This window comes from Salmo salar, chromosome ssa25 (assembly GCF_905237065.1).
Source record: "Salmo salar chromosome ssa25, Ssal_v3.1, whole genome shotgun sequence".
Lineage (NCBI taxonomy): Eukaryota > Metazoa > Chordata > Actinopteri > Salmoniformes > Salmonidae > Salmo > Salmo salar.
The window spans coordinates 15743243-15755744 of record NC_059466.1 but is presented as its reverse complement, the minus strand read 5'-3'; the positions used below and the strand labels follow the sequence as shown (position 1 = coordinate 15755744).

Sequence of the window (12502 nt, the reverse complement as noted above, 5' to 3'; positions counted from 1 at the left end):
ATCCCTGTGGAACGCTTTCGATAACTTGTAGAGTCCATGCCCCGATGAATTGAGGCTGATCTGATGGCAAAAGGGGGTACAACCCAATATTATATATATATTATAATGTTTTTTCTCAATAAGTAGGCCGTACAGTAGGGTGTACAGTAGGCCGTACAGTAGGCTGTACAGTAGGCCGTACAGTAGGCCGTACAGTAGGATGTACAGTAGGATGTACAGTAGGATGTACAGTAGGATGTACAGTAGGATGTACAGTAGGCCGTACAGTAGGGTGTACAGTAGGATGTACAGTAGGATGTACAGTAGGATGTACAGTAGGATGTACAGTAGGCCGTACAGTAGGGTGTACAGTAGGGTGTACAGTAGGATGTACAGTAGGATGTACAGTAGAGTGTACAGTAGGGTGTACAGTAGGATGTACAGTAGGATGTACAGTAGGCCGTACAGTAGGCCGTACAGTAGGGTGTACAGTAGGGTGTACAGTAGGCCGTACAGTAGGATGTACAGTAGGATGTACAGTAGGCCGTACAGTAGGGTGTACAGTAGGGTGTACAGTAGGTGTACAGTAGGGTGTACAGTAGGATGTACAGTAGGATGTACAGTAGGGTGTACAGTAGGATGTACAGTAGGGTGTACAGTAGGGTGTACAGTAGGGTGTACAGTAGGATGTACAGTAGGCTGTACAGTAGGCTGTACAGTAGGCCGTACAGTAGGCCGTACAGTAGGCCGTACAGTAGGGTGTACAGTAGGGTGTACAGTAGGCCGTACAGTAGGATGTACAGTAGGATGTACAGTAGGCCGTACAGTAGGGTGTACAGTAGGGTGTACAGTAGGTGTACAGTAGGGTGTACAGTAGGGTGTACAGTAGGATGTACAGTAGGATGTACAGTAGGCTGTACAGTAGGGTGTACAGTAGGATGTACAGTAGGGTGTACAGTAGGGTGTACAGTAGGGTGTACAGTAGGATGTACAGTAGGCGATAGATGGAAGAAAAAAAAAGACGCGTTAGACAGGATTACCAACACATTATGTAAAAGGAAAAACTGATCCCAGATCTACTACTGAGACGCTTGATACATCCGGCCCGCGCAACACTGTAATGAATGTGTTCCGAGTACCTACCTGCTCAGCGATAAAACACATGCCCTTGTCCTCACGGATACATTCATACGTCTCTCCCAGTAAAGGGTTGAATGGCTTGCTTCCCGCTCTGTAGTACGTGGAGGAGTATCCTGAGATGACGAACGCTGCCATAATGGCCTGTAGCAGAGAAACGGCAACACAATGAACGCTAACAACATAAAACATACACAACGCTTTCCATCAATACTGCCAGTGGCGTTACACTGAAACACAACTTCTCTTTGTTTGATAAAAGTTACGAATGAATCATTTGTGCATAAAATACTGCATGATAAAATGATCTAAACGCCATTTAAAACCCTGGTACATACTGGTTTACAACCTCCCAGTAAAATATCATTATTGTCATACTTGTCTTACAAGTGCAACGTTAGTATTCACACACCGTCCTGTTATGGTAACAAAGACAGGAGAATGACAGATGTGAGATTGAACAAGGTCGACAGCTGCAGCGGAGCGTGATGTCTCTGGAAGAGGCCAGGGCTGTTGTTCAGACTGTTTACTTTGGGCATGGCACTGTCAACGCCACGCCAGCGCACATGCCATGGACTGGACTCACCCAGTATGGGTCAGTGATGGTAGAGACCGTGAATGTATATAGTTGCTTGTGCTGATAAACTCCATCTTAACCTGAAGAGGTTTTCCATCATCTAATGAGCCTCTCCGGTATGTCTTCTGGGGTCTGTTAGCTGGTTTAGTGGGTCACATCATCACTAAGAGTTCCAGTAATGTAAGATTAGGTCATACCTTGTGGTGGTAGAGAATGCAGAGTTATACTTGTGGCTTTTCTAAGTGCATCCACACAGTTATAGGACTCAGAGAGGTGAGCGTTTGGGCCGTACCATGCATTGGTTCTGAGGGGTGAGCATTTCAGTTGTACCACGCGTTGGTACTCAGAGGGGTGGGTGTTTGGGGCCGTACCATGCGTTCGTAGGGGTCCTCCGTATCGGCAGCTCTGTCCAATAGCTCAGTGTACTCCAGCTCCTCACACATGTGCTGCAGGGTGTTGAGGGGCTCGTTGAGTTCCACGGGCATGGACACCTTGGACAGGTCCTTCCCTATGTTGTTCCTCAGGATGTTCCACAGGTTGATGTTGCTGCAGTCCGGCGAGGGGGCAGGGAGGGACGGGCGCCGCCCGTTACGGAAGGCACTTCCAGCCAGGTCTCCGTTCAGCACTGGAAAAAAAATAGGAAAGTACAATACTGTCATGGAGCATCCTCGAGGACTCACGACTGTCTGAACCAGGCTTCGTCAAATCCTAGTCCTTGCATCTCATAATAGCCACAGGTAGTTCTTGACTGAAACATAGTCAAAGGATGAATGGCTAGAATAGAAGATAGAGTGCCTGTGCAGAGGAGAGGGAGGCCCTGCTTCACTTTCCCCTGACAGCTTTCATAAACTCTGAGTGCCGCTCTTGGCACACTGTGAGCCCTGCAAGGTCAATCCCTGCCTCACTGATAAATGACCTGGCCATCACAGTGGGAGAGGTGGTGGTGGGGGCAGGGGGTTCACCACCACCTCTATTACATTAGCCCCCCTGCTCTAATGGAAGGAGAGGCCGCCGCAGAGAGGGGACCTACTTTGTCTGGAGACGTTATCGGTCACGCTGGCATTGTCCTCTGAAATGTTATCGCTCACATCGCTGACGTATGACTCATCGTCTGAGGCCTAGAGGGAGCGGGGGACAAAAGAGCCACTGAGTCAGTACAGTACACACACCCAGAGAGCCTAGTCAAACACACACACACACACACACACACACACACACACACACACACACACACACACACACACACACACACACACACACACACACACACACACACACACACACACACACACACACACACACACTACAGTTTGCCAGTGGCTAGCAAACTGCAGTCAGCGCTGGCTTTCTCTCTCTCGCTCTGCAGTAATCAAAAGATGAGACACTGCAGCATTTCCATGCACTTTATATATAGTAACATACAATGAAGTCATTGACGGTGCCAGAGAATAGCAGATTGTGGCTGGCGGTAATGGCCTCTATTGCAGTACAGTCGGCTGCTGGAAGAGCTTTTTTGGCCAACAGCACTCTGCTGGTTTGAATAGGGCCTGGCACCTGAGGCAGAGGATTTGGCCTTAGACTAGTGATGGGATATCCTTGGTGAGGAATCCTTCAGTGGGACTCTCGCTAGCAGCACTGGGTTTGCATACCTGGGGAGCAGCAAGCCAGTCCTGCTGGCTTTTATGAGGCCATATTGACTGGGACTTGGTATTCATGGCAGTGAGTGAGAATGGCCATCTTTGTGGCTTAGGAACGGACACAAACCATCAGTCTAGAGGATGAACCATGTCAAATCCATAAAGAAGGGCTTATCATTGAAAACCTGGAGTTGGTGGGAAATCCCGGGGGATGGTGGCATGAGAAATGCTGCCGTGCTTTAGGACATGACTGGACCCAGTTGAAGGATTTAAGCAGCAGGATAATAGAATGGAGACTGGAGAGCCCCCCCTCCAGTGTGGCTTTGTTTGACTTTCCGTTGTGTTATCTCTGTCCCTCACACTCTTCTCATGAATCGCTGACGAACTACAGCTCCACTCGGCCATCGGCCATGCTTTATCTGAGCTCCCAGCTCTTTGACATGTTTTCACCCTCCCCCTTCAATCTGCTCCCCGTGGTCCTGCTGCCTTCCCCCTCTCAACGCCCCACTCTCACCTCGTTCTCCGACGAGCTGGCAGACAGAAGCACTTCCTGGGCGTCGAAGAACTCGGACACAGACTCTGACATGGACAGCCTGCTCTCATTGGACGTCTGTTGTGTCAAAGGGATTCCCATCTGCTCACCAGCCTGTAAGAAAACACAGTGAAACACAATTAACTTATTTGAAGTTAATTGGGAGAGGGAAATTACATAGAACTGCAATGTGTAATGGGAGTCTTTATTCTTCCTATATTTCTGAAAGGACTGAGGTCACAATGTTTTCTGATTAGTCATTTTCCCATTTACCTTGACGTCAGGGTCAGCATAACTTAATGATCAGTAAGCTCACCTGCCAAGATATACTGGAAGCACCATCCTTCTTTAAGGACAGGAATCAATAGTGTAATTGGCAAATGCAGTAAGCAGAGATTACACAATGTTTTCCAGTTAACTAAGGCTACATGGCCAGCTCTATAATGCCTGTGTATCACCACAGAGGGGGAAAAACAGCACACAAGATCACGCTATTCTCCCTGACCTCACCCGGCAGCTATCGGATGGCTGCTATCAGCACATTCAGCACTGCAATGGCAGGTTTTCTGCAAGTCAGGGACATTGGTTTTGGGGAATAGAAAAACTTCAGACAAGTTTATCCAGTTGAAGATGTAGCTACCTCGTCAGAACTGGGAATGATGTTCACACTGACTGTTTGTTCAGACAGGACCGACTCAGAGTGGATGCGGCCCAGTCGGGTTTTAAGCTCGGCGTTTTGGGACAGGGCCTGAAAGAAATAATGATCAATCACTAATCTGTCAGCTAGATGAGAGAATACAGAGTGGAATGGAGAACTAAACAGATAAGCGTTAAAACTGGATCTATGTCGTGCAGCTCTACATTCATTAACACAGACAAATCGGAGGCTTATACTGTATGTACTGGCACACTATGGACATATTTTGTGACAATGAGATACAGTTATAATGTTGCCTATAGTTTGACAGATTTTACTGCTGTAGTTATGGTCTGTATTGGTCTAAACTGTAATATATCTCCAATCAAACCTACCTAACAGGTCCCTAAGGAAAGTATAGTACATCAGCTACCCTGACTACCCTTAGCTGCAGTAAAGGGCATGTTGAGTTGACATCCCGACAACCCTCTCTGTAGCCATACCATGACTCTATCTTGCAGGCACCCACAGACTGCACACACACACTACATGCCAGGGCCTGATACCCTCAACCTGCACTATTATGAAAACTCCCAATTAAGAACCAAAACAGTAGATAAACGGTTGACACATTTCACAAGAATAATTTGACATGTCAACACAAAGCGCGCTCCAATGAAATCATTGGCAACCCTAAGGAGTCAACTTAATAGACTTGAGACGCACAGTTAATAACTTTCCAATTATTTTTGAAAAAAGATAGCAGTTTTTTAACTAAGCTGTCCTCTTTTTCATCTCCACGTTTCACTTCTCAGAAGGAGATTGCAATGAATCAGCAATGGCTGCTCTGCTTTCCATGATGAGTTATTAGCTTAGTCTCACTATGTGACAACATAAAAATGGATCCATTCTCATAGAAACAGAAAACAAAGCAGTGTGTCTAGTAAAACAAACGATGAAAGCCATACCATTCTTTCAAAACCCCTCATCTCTCCATCCATTACATTAAGAAATGTTATGTGCTGCACTGAATATTTGAGGTGATGCAGTGAGTTTTGACAAAAACAACAATATTAACAATTTATAATGGCAGTTCCCAGTGCAGGGGAATTCTGGGTACTGTAGTACATTTCTTATAGAACACCTGCATGTTTCACCTGTGACAGAGACTTCCTGAGGGTGATGAGCTGGACAGACTGCCCTGATGATTGATCCTGGTCTGATAAAACAGTTTTGATCTTCTCCTTCTCTATGGCCACTGTGTTGAACGCAGACTTTAGCAGAGAGTGGACTGCAAAGAAAGGAACCAGAAATCCCTTTAAACACACCCTCTAGTTACAACTCTTCAGTATCGCTTTCACTTTATTTTAGTGGTATGGATAGTGTAAAGCCAGTGAAGTGTAAATAAATCTGTTGGTTGGTGTCAAATGTATTCCAATAGTCTACCACAGGGGTTCTTAAACTTTTTCAGTCTATGACCCAAATTAGAAATTCTGTGTTTTCCTGGGTCCCAAGCTTATGAAAACATGCAACTAATTGTAAATATGGGTACATTACATAGCCCTTATGCCTAAAACAAATGCATTATAGACTAAAACAAATAACAATGAAATACCCATATAATTAGGTATTAATGTTTGTTCCCATTAAAAACACACACTGCTTCCTGCTGTTGATGGGCAACCCAGAACTGTGTGAGTGTTTGCCTCAAAAAGCATCTTGCTTCAATCAGTTTATTCCAGTTCAGAATAAAAATGATTACTTGTATTTTAACAGCATCAATTCCAACCTTGTTTTCAACAATAATTTCTACAGTAATATGTACAGCAGACCTGATAATTTTTCGGGTTGCACTATCAGTAGCTAGCTAGCTACTAGCTGTGTAGAAGGTGATTGTTTGAAAGAGAAACTCACATCCGCTACGATGGGATATTATTTCTGCTTATCATCAACATCTGTAATAAAATGACAACAATGCCTTGCTAGCTGACGTACTCTTCCACTGTCCCGAAGCATTCTGCCCTGTTTTTCAAGAGGGCCCTGGGTTTACCGTCATGCTGTTTGGTCAGGACGTGTTGTTTTTAATTTGTTCGTTTTGAGACACTCATTGACAAGCACTTCCCCGCACAAAACACATTGTGGGCGCGCCTAGTTATTTCTCAAAGTTTGTATGAAACCAAGAGAGAGAGACTCGTCGCTGTATTCGCGTTTCATGACAATTGAGTTCAGTCAGAACTTGTGGCTAGCTTGAGTCAATAGGATGAACGAGGAGCCAGTGGCTCACAGCGCATCGTCTGCTGCTGAACGACAGAGCCGCAGTGTGTGGGCCGCGGAGGGATCTTCAAAAAAACTGCAGAAGAAAGATCCGGTAAACCACGAAGCACATCTCCCTCCCACTCGCGCAGTGGCCAAACTGTGCAGACAACAGTTGCTAAGCAGAGAGCGCAGTTGCACTTGGCCAAATCAATGAGTCATTCGTGAAATAATTATTAATTTACTCTGACACGTCGCGACCCACCATTAACAGGTCCAAAGTGGGTCGCGACCCATACTTAAAGACAGTCTGGTCTAACATGACCTTTCTATTCAGTGCAGCAGCCTGTACGTGTGTCTGCGTCTGTCTGTCGGTGTATATGTATGTGTGTACCTTTCTGAGCGACGAGGCAGAAGTCCTCCTGTAATTTGATGTAGTCGCCACCACACTCTATGTTGTCAGGAGCCAGGCGAGAGGCAGGGTTCTGGATGTCCACCAGCTCAGCACTCAGGTTGGGGTTTGAGGAGTGGAGGCGGACTGGAGACATGCTGGCACTCACAGGGAGAGATGGGACCTGAGAGGGAGGAGGGAAGTGGGGAACTGTAAGTACCACCTGGAAGACTTACAGTGCCTTCAGAAAGTATTCAGCCCCCTTTACTTTTCCCACATTTTGTTGTGTTACAGTCTGAATAAAAAATGGATTACACTGAGATTGTGTCACTGATCTATACACAATACCCTATAATGTCCAAGTGGTTTGTAGATAATTTTTTGTATTAATAAAAGATTAAAAGATGAAATGTCTTGAGTCAATAAGTATTCAACCCCTTTGTTATGCAAGCCTAAATAAGTTCAGGAGTAACAAAGTCACATAATAAGTTACATGGCCTCATTCCGTGTTCAATAATAGCGGTTAACGTGATTTAGAATAACTACCCCATCTCTGTACCCCACACATACAATTATCTGTAAGGTCCCTCAAAGACCAGGGAAGTTTTTCAATGCCTGGCAAAGACGTGCACCGATTGGCAGATAAAAAAGCAGATGCTGAATATCCCTTTTGAGCATGGTGAAGTTATTATGGTGAAGTTGGATGGTGAAGTTGGATGGTGTGTCAATACACCCTGTCACTACAAAGATACAGGCGTCCTTCCTAACTCAGTTGCCAGAGAGGAAGGAAACTGCTCAGGGATTTCCCCATGAGGCCAATGGTGATATTAAAAACAGTTACAGAGGTTAATGGTTGTGATAGGAGAAAACTGAGGATGGATCAACAACACTGTAGTTACTCCACAATATTAACCTAAATGACCTAAATGAGTGAAAAGAAGCCTGTACAGAATAAAAAATATTCCAAAACATGCATTCTGTTTGGAACAAGTCATTGAAGTAATACTGCAAAAAATGTGCCAAATACATTTTTGTCCTGAATACAAAGCGTTATGTTTGGGGCAAATCCAACACAACACATCACTGAGTACCAGTCTTCATATTTTCAACCATGGTGGTGGCTACATCAAGTTATGGGTAATGCTTGTCATTGACAAGGACTAGGGAGTTTTTTAGGATAAAAATAAATGGAATACAGCTACAAGCACAGGGAAAATCCCAGAGGAAAACCTGGTTGTCTGCTTTCCAACATATACTGTAAGACAAATTCACCTTTCAGCAGGACAATAACCTAAAACACAAGGCCAGATGGGTGATAATTGTTTTTATTTAATCCATTTTGAATTCAGTCTGTAACACAACAAAATGTGGAATAAGTCAACGGGTATGAATACTTTCTGAAGGCACTGTAGGTGGTGCGAATGTAGGCCAAGTTATGTGTCTAGAGGACTGAATGGGTCCAGATTAAGCTCAAGTTCTGGCTCCTTATATAACACCCTTCTGCTGTCTCTTCAGCTAAATATTTGAGCATACAGACTGATAGTAAATAATAGATGGATATGCACACTTGTATGTTTGTTTACATCCCTCTATAAATCATACCAAGTCTGCCAAGTCATTGGAGACAGTGAAGCACAGTTGAATCAGAGGCTTTGTTCCAGCCAATGTTCTTTTCATGTTCCTCAGCTATAAATAAACCATAAAACAAGGAAAAAGCCTTTCCCCTTGTTTCTCCTGGACTGATGACTCACTCATTCATTAACACTACGTATCCCAGAGGGCTGCTGGTGAGGAAACGGTTGGTTCTGGGCTACATAATCTACCAGAACACCCGTAGTGATAAGAACTCAGTATCATGAAGGAAAAGGCTTTTAAACTGTCCGTTGTTGCAATCGGCCATTAGAACAGTTTAAAAAATGGAGCGTTATATCAATTCAAAGCATGACTAGCCTTTTCCCAAAGCAGTAGAGAGTGTTAAAAGTAAATAGGGGAATTTAGTCAATATAAGAAAAAAGTAATTGTACAGACCAAAACAGGGTATGTGGTTCAGGCTTTGTATTATGAGGACATTGAATCCTGAGCAGATAGCCTAACATGTTCTCTGTGTCCTGACCTATAATTGCATGACCCATGTTGGTAGGCGATAATGCAGTGGGGCTAACTGGATACATCCCGAATGGCACCCTATTAGTGGTGCCCTACGGGTAGTAGTGCATTTGGGACGTACCCATAGAAAAAAACGTCAACATAATGATGTGCCTGTGCTTCCTCCTGCAGACGGCTGCACAATGAGGGCGTTCGGACACAGAAAGACTGCCTTGAACATGTCTGAGGCATTTTGTATGGAGGCTACTAAACCAGAAACAATTCCAAAGAGCTATGTGTGCGTGAGACAGAAAAAGAGAGAGACTGGATATCTAAGAAATAAGAGGTACCTGAAGCTGCAATTTTGCATCTTTGCCGACACTTTTTGTTCTCCATCTTCTGTTCATGCGCTTGTCTTTCTTTGACATGTCTACACAATTGCTCTACATAACAAACACGGATCAGAATGTGTGAGAGGTGGTTAATAAGACAAGCAAAGGTTGCATCATCACTAAGAGAGAAGCAATGATGCCAGATAACATAGCAGCAATGATGCCAGATAACATAGCAGCAATGATGCCAGATAACATAGCAGCAATGACAGTTAACCGACACACACATTGTTAGCTATGAAACTGATGATGGGATCGTCTCCACAAAATTGAGTAAAAAAAAACGTTATCTTAAAGAAAAATACTTTCTCTTAATGAAATGTAACGATTCAAAGCAAATGGCAAACATTCAAACGTTGATGTATGCTCTTAATCAAATGCAATTTGTTACACATTGATTGGAAAGCAACAACAGCAACAATGAATTATGTGAGTCTATTAGAGTGTGTTGATGTACAGTGACAGAGATGAAGGCTGTGTTGGAAACGGATTGGGCCTCACGCAGCCTGACCATGAGGCCCAGAGATACACACCTCCATCCATTAGAGTAACAGCCCCCCATACCCCCCACCACACTCAGACACTGCTGTACTAAGATTAAACTCTCCCTACTCTTGCTATGTGTGTGTGTGTGTGTGTGTGTGTGTGTGTGTGTGTGTGTGTGTGTGTGTGTGTGTGTGTGTGTGTGTGTGTGTGTGTGTGTGTGTGTGTGTGTGTGTGTGTGTGTGTGTGTGTGTGTGTGTGTGTGTGCGTGCGTGTGTGCGTGTGCGTGTGCGTGTGTGTTACCTGCATGTCAGTGAAATTAGGAGCTGACTGGGTCCTCTGTAAGATCTCCAGGCTCTGCAGTAACTTGCTCAGCTCAATCAGGCTGGACTGGCAGCGGGCGAGCTCTGGGAAGAAGCAACACAAGGCAATGTGTCACACACTCGAAGACCATGTCTGACACAATGAACTGAATGTGACTCATTGTTTTTCCATCACTGCTGTGTTTAACAAATGAGAGAACAATTATGGAAAAACAAATATCCTTATTAGTTTAAGTAACAAAGTGGAATAATATGACAGGCTGTTGCTACTAGGGTTGCAAAGTTACCGGTAATTTACTAATGTTACCGGAATCTTCAGTCATTTTGGTAATTAACAGAAAGTCTTTGGCAATCTATCATAACTTTTGTCATTTATACTTGAATAACTTATTTTTTTCAAATAATATACAGTATTAGTATTGTCCACAAGTTTCTAGTCAATAGACCATATGGTTCAAGAGAAAATAGCCCAAATAATCTAATCAACAATGGCATTATTTTCAATTACTTCTGCAACTCGTCCAATTATTGACTTTTTACACAACATAGACAACAAATACATATTGACATAGTAAAATAAATAAAAGTGTAAAAGAAAAATAAGGATATTTTATGCTGAAACCCTTATATTTAACACCAAATGGTGTTCATTAAGTTGATGGTTAATATTTATGTTTTACAGCTTTGACATTCTCTTTTTTTATTTGAAAATCGTAATTCTTTCATACATTTTACATGTTTTTAAAGCCAGAGAGAGGGCCAGAGATAATTAGACGCCTGTGATAATCTGAAGTACCCAAAAGGGCCACTAGATGTATTGTGATAGATTACATTGTAACGCGGGTCATATAAAGGGGACCAAGGTGTAGAGTGCTCATAATTTCTTTTAATGAAACACTTAACCAAAAACAACAAAATGACAGCCAACAGTTCCGTCAGGTAACTAACAAAACGGAAAACAACTACCCACAAAAACCCAGAAAGAAAAACCCCTACTTAAATATGATCTCCAATCAGAGGCAACGAGGACCAGCTGCCTCCAATTGGAGATCAGCCCCAAACAACCCCAACATAGAAATAGAAAAACTAGAACTAAACATAGAAATAGAAAACATAGAAAAACACAAAACACCCCCTGTCACGCCCTGACCTACTCTACTATAGAAAATTACATCTTACTAGGGTCAGGACGTGACATACATAAAATCCTTGAAAGATAAAAAAATTCTGGTATTTAACTGAATTAACTGAATTAACTGAATTTAGCTAACTACATTTTGAATGTTTTCAGTAATATACCCTCCTTTTGCAACCCTAGTTCCTACAATCAGGAGCTATTGTCAATCAGACATGGGCATGAGGAGAATATCCCATCATATGAATAATACAGTAAATCTTTCAATGTTGGCAGGGTCAGGGAAATATATTGCTGATCCTCATCCTCCCGATATAATAGATGGATGTTTCACAGCAGTGATGGTGGGAAGAGAGCACTTACCCTCTGTACACTTGTCCATCTCCTCTGACTCCTGGAGCCATGCGGCCACTTTGCTCTGTCCGTTACTGTAGGAGGCCGGCAGGCTGCTGCTACTAGGGACTGGGGGGGACTGCCATGATGGAAGGGTGGTGGGTTTGGGCTGCTGGAGGACAGGGATAGAGACACATGGGGTTGGTTAGGAAACACACCTCAGACATACAGTATGTATACCTTCTGAATAACACACACCAGATGTGAGAGAAACGTATGTTTCCTGCTTTCTAAGAGAAATGAGTATAGTGACTGTGAAGCAAAGGACAGGAGATAGTATGTCCAAATCATCAAAGAGTTCTTATTTAGAACAGTAAAGATTTTCTGCATCATCACCACTTCAAAGCCACAGATCTTTATTGACTCAGGTCCTGTGAGAGTGCTGATCAGTAAGAGCCCATAGCACGCAGGCCGAGACCCAGCCCCAGCTGCTCTGAATACAGGTTTGTTTGATGAGTCCTAATAACCTGAGTCTGCCAGAGACTCTCCCCTCCCTGGGGGATTCAGAGCCATTAGTCTTATAATTAGCTCGGTAACTGAACAGGGTT

At 43.6% G+C, this 12502-nt stretch overlaps 1 protein-coding gene across 5 annotated transcripts in view; it reads right to left on the bottom strand.

Moving 5' to 3' along the window:
* osbpl6 (oxysterol binding protein-like 6) overlaps nt 1-12502 on the bottom strand; it is a 58997-nt gene that overhangs the window by 6555 nt on the left and 39940 nt on the right. For 2 of the 5 annotated variants that reach the window (XM_014173319.2, XM_045707792.1), the window contains exons 7-16: nt 11925-12066; nt 10407-10510; nt 9579-9671; nt 7147-7327; nt 5657-5790; nt 4503-4610; nt 3845-3976; nt 2724-2811; nt 2065-2318; nt 1123-1260 (exon numbers count right to left, since the gene is read on the bottom strand). In XM_014173319.2, the coding sequence (XP_014028794.2) occupies nt 1123-1260; nt 2065-2318; nt 2724-2811; nt 3845-3976; nt 4503-4610; nt 5657-5790; nt 7147-7327; nt 9579-9671; nt 10407-10510; nt 11925-12066 (1374 nt within the window). The remainder of the gene's footprint in view (nt 1-1122; nt 1261-2064; nt 2319-2723; nt 2812-3844; nt 3977-4502; nt 4611-5656; nt 5791-7146; nt 7328-9578; nt 9672-10406; nt 10511-11924; nt 12067-12502) is intronic. The other 3 variants (XM_045707791.1, XM_045707794.1, XM_045707795.1) reach the window with 3 other exon arrangements.